Source organism: Balaenoptera musculus, chromosome 15 (genome assembly GCF_009873245.2).
Source record: "Balaenoptera musculus isolate JJ_BM4_2016_0621 chromosome 15, mBalMus1.pri.v3, whole genome shotgun sequence".
Taxonomy (NCBI): domain Eukaryota; kingdom Metazoa; phylum Chordata; class Mammalia; order Artiodactyla; family Balaenopteridae; genus Balaenoptera; species Balaenoptera musculus.
Window position 1 is genome coordinate 24,808,096 of NC_045799.1, and position 26,720 is coordinate 24,834,815.

The following is a 26,720-nucleotide window of genomic DNA, read 5'->3' on the forward strand; positions in this document are numbered from 1 at the left end:
TACCCCCATCTGTCCACACAGTGTTGTCAAAGGATTTTTAAGATGAACTTTCTACACCTCTGATGATCTGCCGTGATCCTGGCTTGCCTATTCTCTTATTTCACATACCATTCTCCCATACATAACCCATGCTCCAATCACACAGAAATGAAGTTCTTCATTCCCCAAAATGTCATCTGTTTAATACTTGTGATTTATTTATCCTGTTCCTTCTCTTCAAACTTTGCCCTGCAATTTCCCTAAATTCCCAGTCATCTGGTCTTCTCTTATCCGTCAACATCCTGCTCAAGCATCTCATCTGGTAGCCTTCCCTAAACTTCAAAGCAGAAATAATTTCTTCTTCTAGTCTACCCTATAGTATGTATTCCAAGAGATATTATAACACAGTAATTAAATGTGCAGGCTTTGGAGTCAAATAAATCTAGATCCACATCTCAGCACTATTACTTAAGCAAATTATTGAATTACTTTCTTCATCCATACAACAGGGATAACTTAATTGTAGTTTCGGTTTAAAGGCTGAGATGATACCTGTAAGGTCATATAGAAAGGCTTAAACCCAGTAAAGTGTTCAACAGCTGTCTCTTATTATCTGTTTGCAAATCCCTCTCATCTTTCAAACTGTCTTCTTGAGGTCAAGGCAATTCATCCTTACATCACTAGAACCTTACAGAGTATCTGAAGTATATTAATAGTAAGCTCTCAAATATATGTTGAATCAAAATAAACATGAAAAAGTTATTATACTCAAAATGAATTTTTCTCTAACTCCTTGAATGTAGGATATCTTTCTTACTGAGACATTAAAAGGCTTAAAAATATCTATTACAATCCAAAGCACTCACCATTGTCCAGCATTTCTCCAAATAAATGGGAGCACTAGTAACCTATACATAAGAGCCTCTTTGTGAATAAGTGAGGTAATAAAGGGTGATTTTGCTGTTGTTGTTGTTGTTCTTAGATCTATAATGACAATATAAAAGCAGCCAACAAATATACTCTGCAGAAAGCTTCCTGTCATAATAGCAAACAGCACAGATTTACAAAGAGGGCTTCTGCCTGCCTAGAAATTAAAATGTGAGGGAGAGCCATAGTAATCAGAATTACAGAAAATTGACACTATACTCTATTTTTTTAAAAAATATTTATTTATTTAGGCTGTGCCATGTCTTAGTTGCCGTCACGCCGGATCTTTTTTTTAATTGCAGCATGCACGTGGGATCTAGTTCCCTGACCAGTGATCAAACCTGGGCCCCCTGCACTGGGGAAGTCCCGACACAGAGTCTTACCCTCTGGACCACCAGGGAAGTCCTGACACTGTATTCTCTATATGTAAAAATTTCCTCACATGAGTAAGGAAGTACAGGTGGTAGTAAATAATTTTGACTTTGTGGGGAGGGGAAATTCAGACAAGATGACCCAGAAGACAATCACTTGTGGGTGAAAAGACAACAGGAAGAGAATAGGGGATTTCCTCAAGTTTAGTCAACTAACAGGTCACAGAGGAGAAATAAGCACAATAGAAAAAGAATTGACTATAAAAATCAACAAAAGGGGCACCAAGCCCTAGCTCTGCTGTTACATTAGAAACAAAACTTGTAATTCACAGGCAATGTGAATGGCTTCACAGAAAACCCAAAAGACTACATAATAACCTAGAAAATTGACCAGCACCATGGACAAAGTGAAAAGCAGAAAAACTTTTAAGTGAAAAAAGGCAAAAAATTTTATCTCAAAAGCCAACTAGTTTGGGGTAACTATACAAACTTGTGAACATAAAACATATTCATGACAAAGCAACACCAAGAGCAAAAAAAAAACACAGAAAATTCCCTGGTGGTCCAGTGGTTAGGACTCCGTGCTTCCACTGCAGGGGACACAGGTTCGATTCCTGGTTGGGGAACTAATATCCTGCAAGCTGTGCAGTGAGGAAAAAAACAAAAAACAAAAATCATAACCAGGGTTGGCACCCTTGGAATTCAGATGGAGTTGAGAGAAAGAATATATTAAAAAATTTGAACTCTTGGTCAGTTAGAAGTCAACAGGAATAAACCAGGACTATACTAGGCAAACCATGAGATACAGTCACCCTAGGTATGGGTGACAGGTATGGAAATTTAAACTGCTAAAATAGTGGTATAAAAGAGAGAAAGTATTAAATTCAGGAGGCTGCTATAAATCACAAGCATCATAATAACAAAAAATAATTAGTTTGTTGAATAATCACATGCTGGAAACAGTTTTAAAGAATTCTACATGTGGTAACTCATTTAAAACGCTCTCCCTGTAGTGGGTTGAATAGTGGTTCCCAAAAAGATATGTCCACATCCTATTCCCTGAAACTGATGAATGTGACTTTATTTGGAAAAAAGTGTCTTTACAGATATAATTAAGAATCTTGGTACTTCTCTGGCAGTCCAGTGGTTAAGACTCCACGCTGCCAATGCAGGGGGCGTGGCTTCCATCCCTGGTCGGGAAACTAAGATCCCACATGCCGGGTGGCAGAGGGGAAAAAAAAAAAAACAATCTCAAGATAAGATCATCCTGGATTATCCAGGTGGACCCTAAATCCAATGACAACTGTCCTTATAAGAGACACAGAGGAGAGAAGAGGGCCATATGAAGACAGGCAGAGATTAGAATCATGCAGCCACAAGCCAAGGAATATCTGGAGCCACGAGAAGTTGGAAAAGGCATGGAAGGATTCTCTCCTAGAGCTCTGGACGGAACGGGGCCCTTCTGACACCTTGATATCAGACTTGTGGCCTCTGGAACCGTGAGAAAAAAGGTTTCTGTTATTTTAAAGTAGTTTTTTAAAAAATTTATTTTTTATATTTTTGCGTTAGGTCTTAGTTGCAGCACACAGGATCTGTTGTTACGGTGCGCTGACTTCTCTCCACTTGTGGTGTGCGGGTTTCCTCTTCTCTAGTTGTGGCGGACGGGCTCCAGAGCACGTGGGCTCTAGTTGCCCCTCGGCATGTGGGATCTTAGTCCCTGGTCAGGGATGGAACCCACGTCCCCTGCATTGGAAGGCAGATTCTATACCACTGGACCACAAGGGAAGTCCCAAGTTTCTGTTATTTTAAGACGCTAAGTTTGTGGTAATTTGTTACAGCAGTCACAGGAAATTAATACACTCCCTCTAAGGTAGATATTACTACACCCATTTCATTTTAATGATGAAACAGGCACAGAAATGTTAAGTAATCTAATAAACCAGATTTTCAGATAAATATAAAAAATATTAAAATGTAATAAAAAACAGGAACAGGAAATACTCAGTCCCCATGACAAGCCTCCAAATAGTTTCCCAGCAAAACTCAGCTCAGCTTAATAATGAAGGAATGAAAGAATCATCATTTTAGAACCTCTAATGTAAATAACTGAGCCAGGCAAGAACAGATGTTAGCATTTTTAAAAAATAAATTTATTTATTTATTTATTTTTGGCTGTGTTGGATCTTCGTTGCTGCGTGCGGGCTTTCTCTAGTTGCAGCGAGCGAGGCTACTCTTCGTTTCAGTGTGCGGGCTTCTCATCGCAGTGGCTTCTCTTGTTGCGGAGCATGGGCTCTAGGTGCACGGGCTTCAGTAGTTGTGGTACGCAGGCTCAGTAGTTGTGGCTCGGGGGCTCTAGAGTGCAGGCTCAGTGGTTGTGGTGCACGGGCTTCATTGCTCCGCGGCATGTGGGATCTTCCCAGACCAGGGATCAAACCCGTGTCCCCTGCATTGGCAGGCGGATTCCTAACCACTGCGCCACCAGGAAGTCCCAGAATTTTAAAATATGTCTACAAACTATTTGACACTCCCCCCTGCCAAAGATGGCACCTAATATCCCATGCCTTTTGAATGTAGGCCAGATTTAGTGACTCTCTTCTAATGAACAGAATGTGGCAGGAAGTGACAATATGCAACTTCAGAGACTATATCGTTAAAGGCAATGCCACAGCACACAATGTATAAAGATGCATTTTGTGATATCGATAACTGAAATCAGTGGTAACAAAGCAGTAAAGAAGCAGAGTTTTTGAATGTCACTGAAATTAAGCTGTTATAAATTAGAGTATTATAACTTTAGGATGTTAAATGTAATTCCCATGGTAACCACAGAGAAAATTATTATAGAATATATGCAAAAGGAAATGAAAAAATAATAAAAATGTTTCACTACAAAATATAAACTAAACACAATGACAGTCATGAAGGAAATGAGGGTCAAAAAAACTATAAGGCATATAGAAAACAAACAGTAAAATGAGGAAGTAAGTCCTCCTTTCTCAGTAATTACATACAAATGGATTAAACTCTCCAATCAAAAGACAGATTGGCAGAATGGATTTAAAACATGATCTAATTGAGAATTCCCTGGTGGTTAGGACTCCGTGCTTTCACTGCCAAGGGCCCGGGTTCAATCCCTGGTCAGGGAACTAAGATCCCACAAGCCACACAGTGTGGCTAAAAAAAGATAAAAATTAAAAAAAAAAAAAAAAAATGATCTAATTATATGCTGTCTACAAGAGACTTACATTAGATCCAAAGACACCAACAGGTTGAAAGTGAAAGGATGGAAAAAGATACCCCATGTAAACAGTATCCAAAAGGGAGAAGTGACTATACTAATGTCACATAAAATGGACTTTAAATCAAAAAAGGTTATAAGAGACAAAGGGCATAATTTATTAAAAAGGTCCAATACAGCAAGAATATAAATAATTATAAACATTTACATACCTAATAACAGACCATCCAAATATATGAAGCAAAAACACATATTTAAAGGGAGAGGGAATTCCCTGGTGGTCCAGCAGTTAGGACTCCGCGCTTTCACTGCTGAGGGTGCATGTTTAATCCCTGGTTGGGGAACTAAGACCCCGCAAGCTGCACAGTGTGGCCAAGTTAAAAAAAAATTTTTTTTTAATAAATAAATACAGGGAGAAACAGACATTTCTCAGCATATTAAAAGGATTATATGTCATGACCACATGGGACTTATTCCTGGGATGCAAGGATGGTTAAACATATGAAAATCAACTGATGTAATGCACATTAACAGAACGAAGGGAAAAAAAACACATGATGGAGGAAAAGGACCTGACAAAATTAAACACCCTTTCAAAAAAAAAAAAAAAAAAAAAAAAAAATTAGGAATAGAAGGGACCTACCTCAACACAATAAAGGCCATATATGAAAAACCCACAGCTGACATCATACCCAACAGTGAAAGAATGAAAGCTTCTCCTCTAAGATCAAGAACAAGGCAAGGATGGCCGCTCTCAACACTTCTATTCAATACAGTACTGGAAGTCCAAGCCAGGGCAATTAGGCAAGAAAAAGAAATAAAAAGCATACACCTTGGAAAGGGAGTAAAAAATTGTTTGATGATGATATCTTATATGTAAAAAACCTTAAAGATTCCACACGCAAAAACTATTAGTACTAATAAATGAATTCAGCAAAGTAGTAAGATATAAAATCAATACGAATGAGTTGCATTTCTATACACTATCAATCTGAATAGGAAATTAACAATTTCATTTACTAATAGCATCAAAAATAATGACACACTCAGGAATTAACTTAACCAATGAGGTAAAAGACTTGTAACCTGAAAACCACAAAACACTGCTGAAAGAAATTAACAGACACACAAATAAATGGAAAGACATCCTGTGTTTATGTACCGGAAGTCAAAATATTGTTAAGATGTCAATACTACCCAAAGCAATCTACAGATTCAATGCAATCCCATCAAAATCTTTTTTTTTTTTATTTTCTAGTAAGACTAAATTTATTCAATACCCTAGTAAAAGTTTTGATTATAAGTATCCAACAGTATAAAAAGTACAAAACAGATTTGTAGATTTCTAATATATTAATACAAAGTGCATGACTACATACAGTACATCCTACAGGCAAAGAGAGGTGGAAGGGGAAAAAGAAGACTGTGGTTGAGGTCTAGTAATAAATAAATAAATACAGAAGTAGAGATGATCCATATTATAGTATATTCTACCACCAATACTGCAGCCAAAATGTACAAAAAAAAAGAGAGAAAAAAAAAAACCATTTCAAAATAACTCAGGAGGAAGATGATAATGGCTGGGATTCTGGTAATACACCTCAAAGTCTGTGGGAGAGCTGACCCAACTCACTATGTAGTCTGTGCATATGGTGGCTTGTAGTTTTTTCCAAAGGAAGAAATATAAAATTTTAAGTTTAGATTAAGAACTATAAAACTATAGGATACCCATAAAAATTGGCTCACTCCTTGTTATTTATACTATCCAATCTTTAAAATCCAGTTTTAAAAATAAGCACTGAGTCATGTTATTACAAGGTAGGCAAATGATCCTCCCGCATTATGAAAAGTCTGAACTGGTGATATATTCTTCCTGAACTTTTAGAAAAGAGGCAATAGATAGTACTTTGGTTTGGGTTCAAGTAAAAGGCTTTTAATGAAGGTTTTACAGTTGAAGAGCTCCACGTTTAGGATGTATCATCTAACACCTCAATGTTCAGAAAGCCTGACTAAAAGAAACCAAACCAAAACCAACCCACTCAGCATTAACACACACTTCTTTTCTTTTAGTAGAATTTTACTTTAATATAGAATGAAAAATAAAAAACAAAAACCCAAAACCCAAAACCCTAATAGGTTAAAACAAGTCAAACAACCATTCTACACAGATAAAACCTTCACAAAGGTCAACCGAAGTAATCCAGAGCTAAAACTGAATTGTGCAGATTTTCAATGAAGTCACCAGTCATGTAACATAAACAAATTATTTACACACTTGCAAGCCCTCTAAGAAATGTGCCCCAAGAAGCATTAACCTTTGTGTTTTTCATGTGCCATCCTGAAGACTTGCACATTTTATTTTTCAGATAATTTAACATTTTTAATAGAGTGCATTCTCTACCAAGGGGTAATGCTTTGGTACTATTCATATAGGATTGCCTATTCTAAAGATTTGACATTTCCCCAAGAGGAACTTTGACTCTGCTTTAGAAGTTTCATATAAATTAAAAACTTTATCAAATATCAATATGGAGGGAGGTGACACAGGATGCAACATATACAGTCAAGTTACCTCTGTATATTTAGAAATTACTCCTTCAAGATATTCGCACTAGAGAGCTTAGTCCGTCCTGCTTAATATTCAGTAGTACAGGTTTGAATCATCAGAACCTTGGCAACACCTTAATATTTCAAAGTTATCAACAGCTACCTCTAGGGGCAAGTCTGTGTTTACTGAGTTATGACAAATTTATTATAACGAAGGAAAACAAGTGTAGCCAGCCATCTTAAAAAATGCCCCAACCACTGCTTCTCAATATAGAAAGACTAAAACTACATACGTTTATCATACAACAAATCCCATCTCTGTCCCCTGAAATTCCCCTAATTTCATTCATTAGAAGGGGATTTTTTTAAAAAGCCTTAAAGAGCACTTTACAGCAGCATTCAGCTTTCCTATGAAATACTCAGCATCTTAAATATTATGTACACTTCTTTTTCTTTTAGTAAGCTAGATACTGGCTTCAGACTTTGTGGAACTGGAGGGAAAATAACCCACTCAAAACTATTCTAGAAATCATCTTTTGGCAGAATAACAGATATCCAAGTTAAAAATAGGAAGGTCATTTTGTTGGTGTTTTCCAAAATTTAAATCATTTTTTGTTCCCCTTCTACATAAACCTCAGTCACCACTCCTGAGTGGAGATGGGCAGAGGCTCTGGCCCCTGCTCCTCCGGCTTCTTAGCAGCTGCTTTCTTATTGCTGCAGCAAGGCTTGAATAGATGTGTGTCAATGAGGACTTCCCCAAAACGGCCTTTATAGATAATGCCACAGCATATTTTCTGTCTTTTCCAGTATGTGAGATCTAAAAAGGAAAACACTGGCGTTCTGTTAGAGCCAGAAGCCATCTCTGTATCTGAGCCATCATCTGACTGGTTACTATAACAAGAAGATTGAGCTGGAGAGGCACTTGAGGTGGTACTGTGAGAATCAGAATTGTGACGTTTAAATTCCTTCTGCAGTTTACTGATCTGGTTGCTTTTTATCCTGTTTCCAGATAGAGTTTTCACTTTCTTTGGTTTCAGTGTAGTCTTTAGACTGGGTCCTGCCCTTGCATCTACCACATGATTCCAGTTTTTTTTTGATCCTGCTGGCAATTTCTTCCATCTTTTCACAAGCAGGACACAGACATTACAGATGTCTCCTGAACGAGTCTCATGTAACCCAAAACAGCTTTGGAAGTCCTTTTCATAGCGTTTACTGTCAGTGAATCGAGAACTGGAGGATTTAGCTCTGCAAATACAGCAGCCCTCTATACTTTGGTACACCTTTGGCTTGTGAAAACCAAACATCTTTTCTTCTGGGCAATAGTCTGCCAAAAGCAGACGTTCCACGCGCAATAACGTTCCCGAGGTGTGGAGTGCACGCCAAGCCAAGCCCACCTCCAAACGCTCCCTCCTTCTCAACTGCCTTGTCTAGCCCATCAAAATCTTAATGATGTTTCCTTCAGAAATAGAAAATCCATCCTAAAATTCATATGGAATCTCAAGGGACCCTAAATAGCAAAAAGAACCTTGAAAGAAACAACAAAGTTGGAGGACTCACATTTTCTGATTTCAAAACTTAGTACAAAGCTACAATAATCAAAACAGTGTGGCATAAATACAGACATATAGACTTATTCTATTGGAATAGAGAGCCCAGAAATAAATTCTTACATATATGGCAAAATGATTCTTCCCCCCAACCCCCCTCTCCCACACGATTCCCTGGCAAAATGATTTTTGACACGGTGCCAAGACCTTTCAATGCGGAAAGGACAGTCTTTTCAACAAACAATTCTGAGAAAACTGGATATCCACTTGCAAAACAATAATGTTAGACTGTTACCTACCACCACTTACAAAAACCAACAAATGGAGCCCACCTGCTGCAACTAAGAAGCCCACATGCCACAACTAAGGAGCCCACCTGCCACAACTAAGGAGCCCACCTGCCACAACTAAGGAGCCCACCTGCCGCAACTAAGACCTGGCACAACCAAATAAATAATAAATAAATTCTTTTTAAAAAAGGGTCAAAGACTTAGATGCAAGACCTAAAACTATTAGAAATAGAGCAAAAGCTTCACAATACTGGATTTGGTAATGATTTTTATATATGACACCAAAGGCACAGGCAACAACAACAACAAAAATAAACAAATTGGACTTCATGAAAATTTAAAACATGTCCAAAGGACACTATCAAAAGAGTGAAAAGGCAACCTACAAAATGGGAGAAATTATTTTCAAATCATTCATCTAAGGGATTAATATCCAGAATATATAGATAACTCCTAACTCAACAACAAAAAACCCAAGTCAATTCAAAAATGGACCAAAGATTTTAATAGCCATTTCTCCAAAGAAGAATGGCCATTAAGTACGTGAAAAGATACTCAACACCACTATGCAAATCAAAACCACAATGAGATACCACCTCACACCCAACAGGATGGCTATTACCAAAAAAAAAAAACCCAGAAAATAACAAATGTTGTCAAGAATGTGGAGAAACTAGAACCCTTGTGCATACTGGTAGGAATGTAAAACAGTAAGCTGCTGTGGGAAACAGTATAGTATTTCCTAAAACTTTTTAAATGGAATTACCATATGATCCAGCAATTTCACTTCTTGGTATATACCCCAAAAAATGGAAAGCAGGGTCTTGAAGAAGTATTTGTACATAGCAGCAGCATTATTCATTATGCCTAAAATGTGAAAGCAATCCAAGTGTCCATTAACAGATGAATGGATAAGCAAAATGTGGTAAATACATACAATAGATTATTCAGGCTCAAAAACGAAGGAAATTCTGACATGTGCTACAACGTGGATGAACCTTAAGGACACACTTTGTTAAGTGAAGTAGCCAGCCACAAAAAGATGACTGCGCTTATATGAGGTACCAAGAGTAGTTAAAATCAGAGACAGAAAGCAGAATGAACGGCGGTTAACTGGGCTCACAGGAGGAGGAAATGGGGAGTTACCGTTGATTGGGTACAGTTTCAATTTTGCAAGATGAAAAGAGATCTGGTGGTGGATGGTGGTGATGACTGCACAATGATATGAATATACTTAATACCACTGAAACATATACACTTAGAAATGATTACTATGGTAAATTTAATATCGTGTGCACTCTACCACAGTTTTTTTTAAAAAATGCAATGCCACTTGCTCTTTTGGGTTATTTGTTCTCAGGGAAACAGGCTATGTGGCAAGGAACTGAGGCCTCCTGCCAAGAGCCAGCACCAACCTGTCAGCCACATGAGAAAGACACCTTAGAGGCTAATTCTCCAGCCCTAGTAGCCTTCAGATAACTGCAGCCTCAGCCAACATCTTGACTGTGACCTCAAGAGATCCAGGGTCAGACCCATCCAGCTAAGCCACTTTTGAATTTCTGTCCCACAGAAACTATGTAAGATAAAAAGTTTGTTATTTTAAGCAGCTAAATTTTGGGATAATTTGTTATGCACCAATAGATAACTAATACAATAGTAAAAGGTTATTAGAAAACAGGATATTTATATGGCCTCAAATTATTACACCACATCTTACTTACTAATTACAAAGTGAAAAGTATATGATTATTATGGAGATCTTATAGTATCACATTAACCAAGTAAATAAACTTACCAACACCGTTAGAGTGACATTCCACCATTGATGTGCTGCCCGATATAATGAAGAAAAAAATGAGTATACAATATCACCTAGACTAGTACTATTGCCCCCAAAATGTTTGACCTGAATCTAATAATGAGGAAATAATTATATCCAAAATACATGACACTCTACCAGTTACCTGGCCTGGACTCTTAAAAAATTAACACTGAAAAACTAAAACGGCAAGGGAATTCCCTGGCAGTCCAGTGGTCAGGAAGAGGTGCTTTCACTGCCAGGGCCCGGGTTCAATCTCTGGTCGGGGAACTAAGATCCTGCAAGCTGTGCTGTGCGGCAAAAAAAAAGAAGAAAAACTAGAGGCAAAAGGACTGTTCTAGGTCAAGACACTAAAAAGACAAAACAACAAAATGTGTGAACCTTTATTGGATCCTATACGTAGGGACAAAAACACAAAAGACTTTTGGTGATAACTGGGAAAATGTGAATATATTAGATGACATTATGGAATTGTTAATTTTCTTAGAAATACTAACACATACTATCGTGGTCCTATAGGAAAATATCCTTTTTCTTGGGAGAAGTAACGTAAACGTGTTCAGGGGTGAAGTATCATGATGGCTGCAAATGACTTTCTCATGGTTCAGCAAAATTAAAAGTACATCTAGAGAAAAAGTAAATGTGGCAAGAGGTCAATATAAGCAAGGTGTTTACAGGTATTCACTATACTATTTTTTTCAACTTTTCTGTAGATTTTTTTCAAAATAAAGAACTGATTAAAAAAAGAAAATAAAGAGTACCCTATCACAATGAGATACCATGACGCTCCTATTAGAGTAACAAACAAGAAAATACTGACAATATCAAGGGCTGGCAAGGATGCAAAGCATCCTCGTGTACTGCTGGTTGAAAAGCAAAATGGCACATCCAATTTGGACAACGTTTTGCCCATTTTTTATAAAATTCAACACATTTACCACATGACCCAACAATCCCATTCCTAGGTATTTACCTTAGAGCAGAGGTTCTCAATCAGAGGCTATTTTGTCCTCTGGGACTTTTTTTTTTTTTAAACAATGGTGGGGGTGGGTGCTATTGCTATCTAGTGGGCAGAAGCCAGGGATGTTGTTAAATGTCCTACAATGTGAAGGATGGCCCTCCACAACAAAGAATTATCCAGACCAACATGTCATAGTGCCAAGATTGAGAAACCTTGCCTACAGAAATAAAAACATATGTCCATATAAAATCTGTACAAGAATGTTTACAAGCAGCTCTACTCACAACTGCAAGATATGTGAAACAACTCAATCTCTCTCAATAGGTAAATCGATAAACTGCGGTACATGCATACACTGGAATACTACTCAGCAATAAATTTTTAAAAAATGCAACAACTTGGAGGAATCTCAAAGGCATCATACTGAGTGAAACCCAGTCTCAAGAAGTTTACACAGGGCTTCCCTGGTGGCACAGTGGTTGAGAATCTGCCTGCCAATGCAGGGGACACGGGTTCGAGCCCTGGTCTGGGAAGATCCCACATGCCGCGGAGCGACTAGGCCCGTGAACCACAGTTGCTGAGCCTGCGCTCCGCAACAGGAGAGGCCGCGATAGTGAGAGGCCCGCGCACCGCGATGAAGAGTGGCCCCCACTTGCCACAACTAGAGAGAAAGCCCTCGCACAGAAACGAAGACCCAACACAGCCATAAATAAATAAATAAATAAATAAAACTAAAAAAATAAAATAAAATAAAGCAAATAATTAAAAAAAAAAAGTTTACATATGTACTATTCCATTTACATGACAGTCTCCAAAAGACAAAACTAAAGGAATGAAGAACAAATTGTGGCTGCCAGAGGTTAACTGAGGGTGGATATGACTACAAAAATACAGAACAAGGGAGGCTTTTGGTGTGATGAAATTGTTCTGTATCCTGCTTGTGGTATTAGTTACAAGAATCAATAAATGTGTTAAAATTCATACAACCGTACACCCAAAAAAAAGCCAATCTTACTGTATGATGAATTTTTAAAACAACATTTAAAACATTAAAAATTTTAAAGGCTACATATTCTAGGTACTGGGTTGAATACTACCTCCGCCAAAACTTACGTCCACCTGGAACCCAGAATTTGACTTTACTTGGTCTTATAGGATTTTTGCAAATGTAATCAAGTTAAGATGAAGTTATATTGGATCGGGGTAAAAATGGAAACATAGACTGGAGAGATGTATACACAAGACAAGGAATGCCAGCAATCATCAGAAGCATTGAACAGATTCTCCCTCTGAGAGGTTCCAACTCCAGTGATGCCTTATTTTGGCCTTTTAGACTCCTAAAACATGAAAAACTGAAGTTGTGTTGTTTTAAACTGCCCAGTTTGTGCTCATTTGTTACAGCAGTCCTAGGAAACTAACATACTCTATGATTCTATTCACATGACATTCTGGAAAAGCCAAAACTACTGGGACAGAAAACACATCAGTGTTTCCTAAGGAATGGGGCTGGGGAGAGATGAATGACTACAAAAGAGCACAAGTAAAGATTTCAAGTGTTTATCAAAATTCAAAGACCTGTATACCTAAAAAGAATGAATTTTATTATGTGTAGGTTACATCTCAACAAACCTGTCTACAAAAAGCATATTCCCAATGTGAATAACAAAAAATGCTCTTAAAATAGTTTCTACAACAAAAAAGAAAAAAAATTGACATTAGATCTCCTATATATCTTGGGGAGATCTCTCCAGGACTCATTCTTCCTTTCTAGTATCTCTCTTTTACATCTACATCTCACAGCTAGATTAACCTATCTTTTTTTTTTAATATAAATTCATTTATTTATTTAGCTGTGTTGGGTCTTCGTTGCTGCGTCCGGGCTTTCTCTAGTTGCAGAGACTGGGGGCTACTCTTTTTTGCGGTGCACAGGCTTCTCATTGCAGTGGCTTCTCTTGTTGCGGAGCACGGGCTCTAGGCGTGCGGGCTTCAGTAGTTGTGGCTCGCAGGCTCTAGAGCGCAGGCTCAGCAGCTGTGGCGCAAGGGCTTAGTTACTCCACGGCATGTGGGATCTTCCCAGACCAGGGCTTGAACCCGTGTTCCTTGCATTGGCAGGCAGATTTTTAACCACTGTGCCACCAGGGAAGTCCCTTCACAATCAAATACAGTGGTGCAGAGCCTGTATCTTCACCTAGTAAACCACTGACTTGAACCAATGAAGATATCAGTTTGAATCTAAAATCTAGTACAATATTAAAATAATCTATTACTTATTAGTCTGTCAGTTACAAAGAAACTTAAAATAGGGCCAGTTCTTAACACTTTTATATCATTTATTTTGAGTAATGTTTACTATCACACTAGAAAAATGTGACAGAATGTCTACATTGCCAGCAATAAAAACTAACCTTGGGACTTCCCTGGTGGTCCAGTAGTAAAGAATCCTCCTTAGGGGCTTCCCTGGTGGTGCTGTGGTTAAGAATTCGCCTGCCAGTGCAGGGGACATGGGTTCGAGCCCTGGTCCGGGAAGATCCCACATGCCACGGAGCAACTAAGCCCATGCACCACAACTACTGAGCCTTCACTCCAGAGCCCGTGAGCCACAACTACTGAGCCCGAGCGCCACAACTACTAAAGCCCGTGTGCCTAGAGCCCGTACTCTGCAACAAGAGAAGCCACCCAATGAGAAGCTCATGAATTGCAACGAAGAGCAGCCCCCGCTCACTGCAGCTAGAGAAAAAGCCCGCGCACAGCAACAAAGACCCAAGGCAGCCAAAAGTAAAAGTAAATAAATAAATAAAATTTATTTTAAAATTTGAAAAGAAAAGAATCCGCCTTAAAATGCAGGGGACGTGGGTTTGATCCCTGGTCAGGGATCTAAGATCCCACATGCCGCAGGGCAACTAAGTCCGCGTACCACAACGACTGAGCTCAAACACCTCAACTAGAGCTCACGTGCCACAAACTACAGAGCCCACATGATCTGGAACCCGAGCACCACAACTACAGAGCCCATGTGGCCTAGAGCCTGCACACCACAACTAGAGAAAAGAAAACCCACACACCACAACTAGAGAGAAGCCCACCCGCCACAACGAAAGATCCCACATGCCTCAACGAAGATCCCGTGTGCCACAACTAAGACCCGACACAGACAAAAATAAATAAAATAAACAAATATTTTTTAAAAACCTTCTAACCTTAACATCTTCCTGAAAGGCAGTGGAAAAAGACATTTCACAGGATTATTTCAGTAACATCTTGTCCCATAAGCAACAAACAGACAAACTACATTTGTAGTCTTATTTTTAAATATCCTATTTATAGATAAATTATTAAATAACCAGGATATTATGAAATTTGCCTGGTTTATTTTCAGGAATAACATATCCAACATAATCAGTTATTTTTATAGGCCACATCTACTGTGACCTAGAAAACCCTTCAATAATTTCATATAGGCCTATAATTTCTTAAAAGAAGCCACCAAGGACTTCCCTGGTGGCACAGTGGTTAAGAATCCGCCTGCCAATGCAGGGGAAATGGTTCGACCCCTGGTCCTGGAAGATTCCACATGCCGGAGCAACTAAGTCTGTGTGCTACAACTACTGAGGCCTGCACTCTAGAGCCCACGAGCCACAACTACTGAGCCCATGTGCTGCAACTACTGAAGCCCGTGTGCTTAGAGCCCGTGCTCCGCAACAAGAGAAGCTCCCACTCGCCACAACGAGAGAAAGCCCGCGTGCAGCAATGAAGACCCAATGCAACCAAAAAGAAAAAAGAAGCCACCAAAAAGACATTTCAGAAAACACACAAAACCAGTAAGGAGAAAACTTGCTTGTTGAAGCAGAAAGTACAGAGTTCAAAGAGCTAAAGTACACAGTGGTATTCAGAGAACTAAAACCAAATGAAGTCAAACTCTCCGCCTTACTAAAATACAGAAGCATACAGGGTAACTGTAAATACTGAGTAGTCTCCCATGGGTAGGGCCACTCAGACAAGTTCCCAAACCCCTACTCAAAAGAGTTATGTATCAGAGGACCCGTTTTGAAAAATCTGTCTTCATTCACCAGCCACTACTATGAAGAATGGACTCCAGGGACTTCCCTGGTGGTCCAGTAGTTAAGACTGTGCTTCCAATGTAGGGGGCCAGGGTTCGATCCCTGGTCAGGGAACTAGATCCCACTGTTGCAAAGAAGATCCCACACGCAGCAACGAGGATCCCAAGTGCCACAACTAAGACCCGGAGAAGACAAATAAATAAATACATATTTATTAAGAATGGACCCCAGCCTCAATCCAGTTGGAAGTGGAAACATGGGAGTTGGTAACGGTTCCTGTGTATGCAACCAGTAGCCACACTACCCAGCTGGGTTGAAAACTAATTCCTGTTCACTGGGAACACAGCAGCAGAGACTAAGGAGCAATGTTTAGATCCCATTCTCCACTAATGATAACAAAGAAGCTAACCTTGGTGTACGTGTTGTATTGTCAGAGGGGATAAGAGTTCTTTGCGTTAGGGCAGAAAGTAATTACTCATTTCCGTAACTTAATTTCTCAAGAAAAGGAGAGAAAATGAACTCCAACCCACTCATGATGGGAAAAAGCTGCTTTCCTATTTACTGGAGAAAGTTACCTTAATAGAGAAGTAGGATTTGGACCACCCCGTATCCCCCACAACAGTGACACCTTGGCTCTGAACATCACGTAATGATCTCAGATCACTGACAGTTCTTTCCCATTTTCCAGCCAAATGGGAATCCAGCGTGGATTCTAAAGCATATACATAAAAAGACAATTATCTTATTCAAAGAGAAATAAAGGAAGGTACAACTTTCAAGGTTCAGTAGTATAAGAGTTTAAGAAAACTGGCACCAGAATTGGAACCTTTAGCATTCATTTGCAGGTCTGAACTTTGTACCCAGTATTGCAGAAGGCAATTTTCTCCTAGTTCTCCCAAACAGCTTTCTGACAAACATGATAATATTAACTACTGTTACAAGCTGTGTCCTGGCTTTGACTATTTACTGCTAGAGTTTAAAGGATTCGACATGCCACAATAAATATAACTACTGTTGTACTACTATAACTATTGCTCTCTTTTGCAACCAATGCTTGTGTGAAATTATACAACCTAATTAAATATAAAGTTGAATTTCCTGGCTTCCAAGAAACTCTTATTTCTATCTCTTAAAACCCATGAATTCTCCTCAAAATAAGACCCTGGATAGCCACTATCCCCATCCTTCCAGCAAACCTTTCTCAGATCATTTTTACACATTATTTAAGAACTATCAAGTAAACTAGATATCAATACTAATGAGTTAATGAGTAATGTCTATGTATACTTTATAAACAAATTAATGCATTTATATTAAAAGAACTAAAAAAGCATTGTTATAAACACTGTATTAAAAACCCAGAAAAAAAATCAGAGAGAGAATCATTTACTTCCAAGAGCCCTAAATACTGGAGGAAGGGAAGAGAAACAAATTACCACTTATCCATTAGGAAACAAATAGGATTATGAAAGCAGAGCCAATTCTACACTCCAATTTGGGCCAGCAGATTTTCACCTTAGTATTCTATTCCAAGACTACCTCCTCTACTTTGAGTGCCGAAGGAACTGATTAAAAATATCATTTCAAAGAAGGCAAAATACCACACACATCTTATTTGTTCTCACAGATAAACATATGGAAATCCAGGAAAGTTAAATGGATTGCCCAATTAAGCAAAGATTTCTTAGCTGTGACACCAAAAGTACCATCCATAAAAGAAAAAACCGAGAAATTAAGCCTCATTAAAATTAGGAACTTCTACTCTTCAAAAGACACTATTAAGAAAATGAAAAGACAAGCCAAAGGCTGGGAGAATATATTGGTAAAATGTAACGCATATCTGATAAAGGACTTACATCCAGAATTCACAAAGAACTCTTACAGCTTGATAATAAGATAAACAACCCAATCAAAATGGATTGTCCAAGGTCAGAACAGAAGACGCAGCCAAAAACTGAGATCTCTAGCCTTGCTCAATGTTAATTTCATGATTTAAAGCCACAGTTCCATAAATCAGCCAAAAAAAAAAAAAAAAAGAAAACAGAGAAAAACAGGGAAACAAATGAAAAAAAATACTTATGTCATTGCTGTACTTGAACTTATTCAGTTTGGTCCTTTTCAAAATTATTAAAATATATATTGAGTTTATTAGGACCACTCCCAAACCCCTCTTGAACAAAAACAAAAAGAACCCTACCAAACAGCACAGTCTCAAAATAAGAAATTCCAAATCATCACACAAAATCAAGTAATTACTGAAATAATTAAAACAGACATTTTTCCCTTCAGAATTACAGAAAGTAAAACCCTTGTCTGGATACCTCAGGCTGATTCATATTTTCTTAGGCAAACAGGAAGAGCAAGTCCTCTAAGAGCCAAATTTCTTTTAATAAGATCCCATATTTTCCTTCTCCAAAATAAAATTTGGGGGGCTTCCCTGGTGGCGCAGTGGTTGAGAATCCACCTGCCAACGCAGGGGACACGGGTTCAAGCCCTGGTCCAGGAAGATCCCACATGGCACGGAGCAACTAAGCCCGTGAGCCACAATTACTGAGCCTGCACTCTAGAGCCCGTGAGCCACAACTACTGAAGCCCACGTGCCTAGAGCCCATGCTCCGCAACGAGAAGCCACTGCAATGAGAAGCCCACGCACTGCAACAAAGAGTAGCCCCCGCTCGCCACAACTAGAGAAAAAGCCCACCTGCAGCAACGAAGACCCAATGCAGCCATCAATAAATAAATAAAATTTTTTAAATAAATAAATAAAACTTGGATGACACAGAGACTTCTTTCCCTATCCTTTATAAATGTTTACCCCACCAAGTAAATGGTTAAAAGAGAATAGACAATTCCAAAACTAGAGAAAAATGTAATGAAGGTCATGCCCCAACCAACCTTGAAAGCACTACTTTTAACATTTTATCAAACATCCATTTACTGAGGGACTATATATTAGAGAATAGTTCTAGCTGCTTTGTCAACAATAGGAAAGAAGGAGGACTAGCACAAGACCCAAAAGAGGTAGGCTGCAGCCTACAAGATAATTAAGACACCAAAAAACCAAACAACCCAATTAAAAAATGGGCAAAGGAATTGAACAGACATTTCTCCAAAAAAGATATACAAATAGCACATGAAAAGACACTCAATATCACTAAGCACTGGAGAAATGAGAAAAAAACCCACAATGAGATACCACTTCTCCCATAAGGATGACTATTCTTTAAAGTAAAGAAAACAAATGAAATGTTGGCATGGGTGTAGAAAACTGGAACTCTTGTGAACAGCTGGTGGGAATGTAAAATGGTATAGCTGCTGCAGAAAACACTATGGTGGATCCTAAAAACATTAACATGGAATTAGTAACAACAAGGTCCTACTGTATAGCGCAGCGAACTACATTCAATATCCTGGGATAAACCATAATGGAAAACAATATAAAAAAGAATGTATATATGTGCATAATTGAGTCATTCTGCTGTACAGCAGAAATTAACAACATTGTAAATCAATTATACTTCAATAAAAAAATAAATTTAAAAACAACAACCAAAAAAACCTGCAATTCCTACTTGATCCACCGATTCCACATCTGGGAATATACCTAAAAGAACTGAAAGGAGAGACTCAAACAGATATTTATACAGCCACATTCATAGCATCACTATTCACAATAGCCAAAAGGTAACCCAACTGTCCATCAATAGAAGAATTGATAAACAAAATGTGATATACACATAAAATGGAATATTATTCAGCTTTTTAAAAGGAATGAAATTCTGGAACATGCTACAACATGAACTTTGAAGACACTGTGGTAAGTTAAATAAGCCAGCCACAAAGGACAAACATTGTATGATTCTACTTACATGAGGTACCTAGAATAGTCAAATTCTACATAGAGACAAAAATTAGCATAGCGGTTACCAGGGACTAGAGGAGGGGAATGGCGTTATTGCTTAATAATAGGTACAGTTTCAGTTTGGAATGATGAAATTCTGGAGATGCATAGTGGTAACAGGTGTACAGCAATGTGAATAGATTTAATGCCACTGAACTGAACGCTTAAGAATGGTTAAAACTGTAAATTTTTGTTATGTATATTTTACCACAGTAACAAACGAAAAATAATCAGGACAAATAAGTTCATCATTTTCTTTGCCCCTTAGAAATGAAAACATCAATTTACATGGTAAAATCAAACAGGGCAGACTGAACATATGTGCTACATCTCCATACTCTCCCAAAACCCCAACATGATGAAAAAAAGGAAAACAGTTTACACCCTGAAGGGCAAAGCCAAAGGGAGAATAGATGACTGCAGATCAATGTCAGCAATATTCTGGACAAGGAAAAGCAGCAGTACCTAGGTTCTGCACATTTCAATACATACATACATACATACATAATACAGTTTTTAATTAAGACCTATAGTAATTCTTTCCTTCCAGAAATTCAAGGGAAAAAAAAGATAATCTAGGATTTCCCTTTGACTACTAGCTTTCCACAGAAGCAAATGCAGCTAATCCCTCTTCCACGTTCTTTTCCTTCCACAGCAGACCTATAATTAAATGAGCCACCTAAAAATCCCTTTTAATTTTTCAGAACAAATGAACTCCAAAATCTAGGTTAGACTATGCTTCAAAAGTTCAAGAAACAAAAAACAAATCCCTTTTCCATTAAATGAGACTTAAATTTAGCTCAATTTGACGCTGTTGCTGCATCTCTATGATGGCGGCAACTTTGTCTACTTTTCATAGGCCCAGTTCAGTATTCTTATTCATCAGTGAGGGAAATGTTACTATCTCAAATATTCTGAATGCTCAGGCTATATCTAACACACTATTCAAATTACTTTCTAAAAAGACTACTTACAATAACTACATTTTGCATTTTAGTCAAGAATAAGGAATTAACTTTCCTGTGTATGTCAAGAAAATTTTCATGAGGAAGTATAAACAGAACAAAAGGCCTGGTGAAAATTAAATCCTAAAAATCACTCTGTTTATACAAAATAAACACATTCCACCTTTCTACATTTATCAGTTTTTTTAAACATTCTAAATCATAAATTAATTACTGTGTCAAGTTTCTGCAACAAAATTCTACATCTTTTCCATGAGAAAATCTTTTGTTAGTGTTTCCAAACCTTGTTAAACACAAAAATTCCATGTTTAAACTGAAGTCTACAGAAACTCCTCAGAGGTTAACTGAGCTGACCAAAAATGTGAAACTAGAAATGTAATAAGCAGTTGAACTACTTTGATTCTTCCTTTTCTATTCTTCTTATGAAGCTGGGAAATCATAAGACTATGTACGTGATCCATCATTAAAGAGGGTGCTGGGGCTGAGTAATGAAGATCCACAACATGAAAAAAGAGGGACAGGACTTCCCTTGTGGCGCAGTGGTTAAGAATCCACCTGCCAATGCAGGGGACACGGGTTTGAGCCCTGGTCCAGGAAGATCCCACATGCCGCGGAGCAACTAACTGTTGCTGTGGCCCATGCACCACAACTACTGAGCCTGCGCTCTAGAGCCCGCGAGCCACAACTACTGAAGCTCACACGCCTAGAGTCTGTGCTCCACAAGAGAAGCCACCGCAATGAGAAGCCTGTGCACTGCAACAAAGAGTGGCCCCCACTCGCCACAGCTAGAGAAAGCCTGCGCGCAGCAACGAAGACCCAACGCAGCCAAAAAAAGAAAGAAAGAGGGATAGCCTCTTTAGCATTATCCTCACATATCCCAGTTTTTCATTCAAAGAATGAATATGAGAAAAGCTTTCAAAATCTGCCCTCTTTACTGCAGGGTCCTACTGTCACAGGGTGACCCAAATACAAGCTTCTGTCTGTCACTTTCCATTCTCACTACCACCTCCCTAGCCTGGTCTCCCTACCTCCAGACCCTACCAACCCTAGTAAATACTTGTAGACCTCAATATTACCAAATAAATCTTCATAAAATACCATTTCATCCTGTCAGTCAACAGGACTTAAGGTTATCCCAAAATAAGAAGGCTGGTGAAGGGGAGCAGAATTTTTCACCCCAAAATATACTACTTTGGCATAAGGATTATTTTGAGCTAAAAACAATCAAAACTCAGCAGATTCAGTAAAAGTTCTTTACCTCCCCCTCAACTGCCTAAATTTACACTGGAAAGGAGGCCTGTACCAAGAAGAGAACTATTGCCAGAGATATCTTTTTACCTAAGAAACTTACCTGCATATCAAGGCAACCTTTATTTTCCAAACATCTCCTCTTCTCTTCCTTTTGTATCCCCAGGCCCCTACCCCTTTCCTTAGCTCAGGATGTTCATATAAGCCTCTATTAGCTGGCTGCCCTTTGGGTCTCATACTTTTTTTTTTTTGGGTCTCATACTTTTATGGGGCTCCCATACCATATTTAGGAAATTTGTTTTTCTCCTGTTAATCTGTCTTATATCAATGATTAGACCAGCCAAAGAACCTAGAAGGGAAGAAGAGAAATTTTTTCTGCCCCTACACTGGTCTCTCTTAATTTTTCCAAACTTTCTCTTCTTACGCGGACCACACAAACCCTCTTCAGATTAATCTAAATTCACTGTACTTCCACCATCTCAAGTCCATTCCTGCCATTTTGCCCACTCTGAATCCCAGTTTTAAGTAACTTCTCTCCTCCTCTTTGCCTTAATTATTCTATATACTCCTCATTCAGCCCTAGACTGCTCTAAGGTATTGCTTGAACTTTAAAAATCTCTATGTGGGCAAGGACTTTCTTCCCAGAGGGCAGGGAACGTGGGTTATGCTGCAAAAAATTGAGCCCCAGATCAGAGGCTGCAGAATGGCAACCCACAAGACAAATCCTGCCCACAGTGGTGATTTGCTTGGCTCACAGAATTTTTTATGAATTCATTAAGTTGCCAACATTTAAAAATAAAAATTTCTCAGAAAATCTGGAATTCTAGCTTCTGCTCAGAAAAAAGTTAAGATGTTCAGGCCACACTCTGTCTACATGCCACCCCCCTCAGCCCCCTGCCAGATCAATAGTGAGCCAACACTGAATCATGTATTTTAAAAAGATGAATTTCACCTCAATTTAAAAAAAATAAAGTGAGCCAAAGCTGCATAACAGCTGCCTCACTGGAGTGACATGAATTCCCTAAATCACTTAAGTCCCAATCTGATCTATCATTACTGTTTAAAATGTTCATCTAGCCCTTGTAGGCATTTGACTTTACAGTGCTCACCCTAGATAAATTTACTGAATGAATTAATAAATTGAGAAGATAATTTTAAGAAGGACAAGGTTGGTGATGATGATAATGTGATAATGACAACAACAGTAATACTGGCAATTAACATTTCCTGCTTATTTTGAGCCAACTATTGTTCAAGCAAAAATACATTATCTCATTTACTCCACACAACAACCCTATGGATACATGCTACTATTATTCTCAATTTACAGATGAGGAAACTAAGGCACAAAGAAGTTAAGCAGGGCTTCCCTGGTGGCGAAGTGATTAAGAATCTGCTTACCAATGTGGGGGACACAGGTTCAAGCCCTGGTGCGGGAAGATCCCACATGCCTCAGAGCAACTAAGCCCGTGCACCACAACTACTGAGCCTGCACTCTAGAGCCCACGAGCCACAACTACTGAGCCAGCTGGCCTAGAGCCCATGCTCCGCAACAAGAGAAGACACCGCAACGAGAAGCCCGCACACCGCAATGAAGAGTAGCCCCCGCTCGCCACAACTATAGAGAAAGCCCATGCATAGCAGCGAAGACCCAACACAGCCAAAAACTTAATAAATAAATTAAACAAAAAAAAAGAAGTTAAGCAACTTGGCCAAGGTCATACTGCCAGGACACGGTAGAGCCAGAATTCAAAATCAGACAATCTAACTCCAGTACACAGTTAACCCCTACAATATGATTCCCTACCGTACTTTCCTCTGTGACCAACTGAACTGACTCTCTGGAACGAAGAATCAAAGACTAAATTTTAGAGCCTGTTCTTTCTTTACACAAATGACTAAAAAGCAAACCACAGTTCACCTAAATGCAGATGGCATTTCTGGATTTTTCTCCTGGTCTTTAAAGAAAAATTTCTCTGTAATTGACAAAGTTTAGGGAATCCAATAAAATAACATATATTTGTTATCAGACTATTTCTGGAGTAAGGTAAGTTCAATATGCAGACGAATTCTTAGTTTAAAAATACAAAGTGATGATTCAGTACAAAACTCCTTCTCTCTCCTGGAGTAGAAGGTTATATCTATTAGGGTAAACAGTTTGTAGACGTGAAAAAAACTGCAAGTTTCCTGAGGGCAGGGACTGCTTTTTCCATGAGTCCCTGCAATGTCTAGCACAAAGCAGCAGTTAGCATATATTCAATTATATTAAAGGAACCAAGATATCCAAGTATCTTAAATTGCAGTGCAACAAAATCCTTATTATAGCATTTATCACCTTGCTTTTTACAATAATTACTGGTGAACAAGTTTGTTTTCCTGACAAAAACACAAAATCCTTGAGGCAGAGTACCCCTTGGGACCTAGCATAACAGGGGCTCAATAAATGCTTATTGAGTGTTATAAACTTAACATTCCTATACTTAGATTTCCTGTAAGTCTCTCTACCAATGTTTAAAGTAGAACTTAAGGGAATTCCCTGGCAGTCCAGTGGTTAGAACCCCACACTCCCACGGCAGGGGGCATGGCTCGATCCCTGGTTGGGGAACTAACATCTTGCAAGCCATGCGGCACAGCCAAAAAAAAATAAAATAAAATAAACAAATAAATAAATAAATAAAGTAGAACTTAAATAAAATGGCTTCTCATTTATAAAGCACTGGATTTTATGAAGTCCTATTATAAGATTTTCCTGAGACCAGTCCTATATTATGATATCAACAAAGCCCTGAAAAATTAGTGAGCCGGCATATGAAGCACAGAGAATAATCAAAGAGCTAGGAGAGAGCATTGTGTTCATACTTTCAATAGACAAGCAATGCAGTCCAGAGAGATTTAAGCGAATTGCTCAAGATCACAGAATTTAAGTAACAAGCAATACCAAGGCCAGAACCCATGTCTCCTGAATATTGGCCCAGTTTTCTTCCCACAAAGAACTACTCTGTGAGCTCAGGATGAAGTGGATACTTTTAGAAATATTTTAAAGATATTTGGTATGGAAAATGATCTTTCCCAGTACATAACTTTTTGTGAGGTATTACATCACCATTAAAGATATGAAATTTGCCTTGTTCCATTAACTGCAGATAACACCATCTTTTTCCCTTCTGTTCTACATATTTTTTTCATTTTCATGTCTTCCCTTTCATTATCCTCTGAGAATTCTTCTTACTATCTCTTATTTATCTACTTTTCCTCTTACCACTTCCCTTCCCTAGTATCTCTCACAAAGCACCCTATCTCCTTCTTTTCTCTCCATAATTATTAAAAAAAAAACAGATTAAGCACATATTTTATTATAGCAGTGACCTGGGATACCATAATAAGCAAGTCACAGCCTTGGTCTCTTGGCATTTATAAGGCAATTTGTTAACAAAAATATACGCTAAACACAAAGGGTCACACAGTTGAATGAATAATAAACATTTTATTATTATGACGTTTACAGTGGAGACAAGAAGCCCACTATGGATGAGACACATATGAAGAAAGGTGGTAATGACAACAGTTGCAAGGTTAGGGTTAGGCAAATGAAAGGGATCCTCTCCTCCTATTCAGCTTTCTCACCAACCAATTCACATGCTCTACTTCATTCACTCCCTATTCTCTTACTGCTTGACATTTCCTATGCTCTACTTTTATTCTTAACCAGTAGTCTTCCTTTTCTCTCTCCTGTTCTTTTATTATTTTTCCTCTCCTGATCTTTTAAAGTGCATCTGTCCTGTCCTGCTTTCCTTTTCAATATTATTGCCAACTCCTCCCACCTGGTAGATCTACATAATGCCGTAAGCTGTGAATTCATTTTTTTTCTAAAGATTTAATATGTATTATTTTATTGGGTTGGCCAAAAAGTTCGTTTGGGTTTTTCCGTAACATCTTACAGAAAAACGAACGAAAGAACTTTTTGGCCAACCCAATATTTGATCCTCACAACAATGCCAGGGAGGCAGGTAGGAATCAACACATCTATTTTACAGATATATAAACTGAGTCCTGTCAATATTAAGTAATTTGCCAACAATCAGTTTGTCAGTGGCATAATCAAATCAAAACCCAGACCTTTTCTTTCCAAGCCCTCTATTCTTTTTCCACTGAACCGTATTGTCTTCTTTTTAATTCCTACACTTTTTAACCATATACATGCACATGTCTGGACAAGTATACAGAGATAAATGTTTATAAAATAGCACAAGTGGGAAAAGTTTATGTATGTCTAGGGAAGCTAGAAAAACAGAAAAGTCAGTCCTCAGGACTCAAATTAAGAGTACAATGTGGCTCACATTGTACAATATGCCTAATCCTTCTAAAGGCAGCTTTGGGTTTCAGGTCCAAGTAGAAACTGTCTATTTCTTCAACCAACTGATTTAGCCAGCATGAACACTGGTGTCTCCCCATACCTCCTCACAGCTGTTAATATGACCAGGGCTCACCCTCAGCACCATTCTTGCCCCCCAATCTCTCTCACAGGCGTGCCACCATACCTGAAGTTTTCACTGTTTGGAGTCACTTCTTTGGGTTAAGGCGCTGTCTCCAGAAGGCCACTGTTAAATGCATGTTACCTGAGAGAGGAAGGAGGGTCCATTAACACACTATTCCTATGGTTAAACACATCAGATCAGCAATGACCTTAGGAATCTGACAGCACAATGTCCTTTAAAAAGTTTCATGGGACAGATAATTTTTGATGGAGCAGGCAGGATAAGAAGGTGAGTCGGGAGAAAATGACTCACACTCCGTAAGGGGCGACCCCCACCTGCGTACAGCTACATGGCAAAACGAGGATGGCCATATAAACACATACTCTACCTATTG

General features: G+C 38.5%; 2 protein-coding genes across 4 annotated transcripts in view; both read right to left on the minus strand.

Annotated features, from left to right (window-relative positions):
• The window catches only part of ITCH (itchy E3 ubiquitin protein ligase), a 122,819-nt gene that overhangs the window by 91,826 nt on the left and 4,273 nt on the right, over window positions 1-26,720 (minus strand). For all 3 annotated transcript variants that reach the window (XM_036825208.1, XM_036825210.1, XM_036825209.1), the window contains exon 2: window positions 26,390-26,467. The gene's annotated coding sequence lies outside the window, so the exon portion shown is untranslated. The remainder of the gene's footprint in view (window positions 1-26,389; window positions 26,468-26,720) is intronic.
• LOC118880962 (SIN3-HDAC complex-associated factor-like) lies at window positions 5,801-8,476 on the minus strand. Its single transcript, XM_036825211.1, has one exon. It carries the CDS (start codon window positions 8,364-8,366, stop codon window positions 7,701-7,703), a length of 666 nt encoding a protein of 221 aa, XP_036681106.1. The 5' UTR covers window positions 8,367-8,476; the 3' UTR covers window positions 5,801-7,700.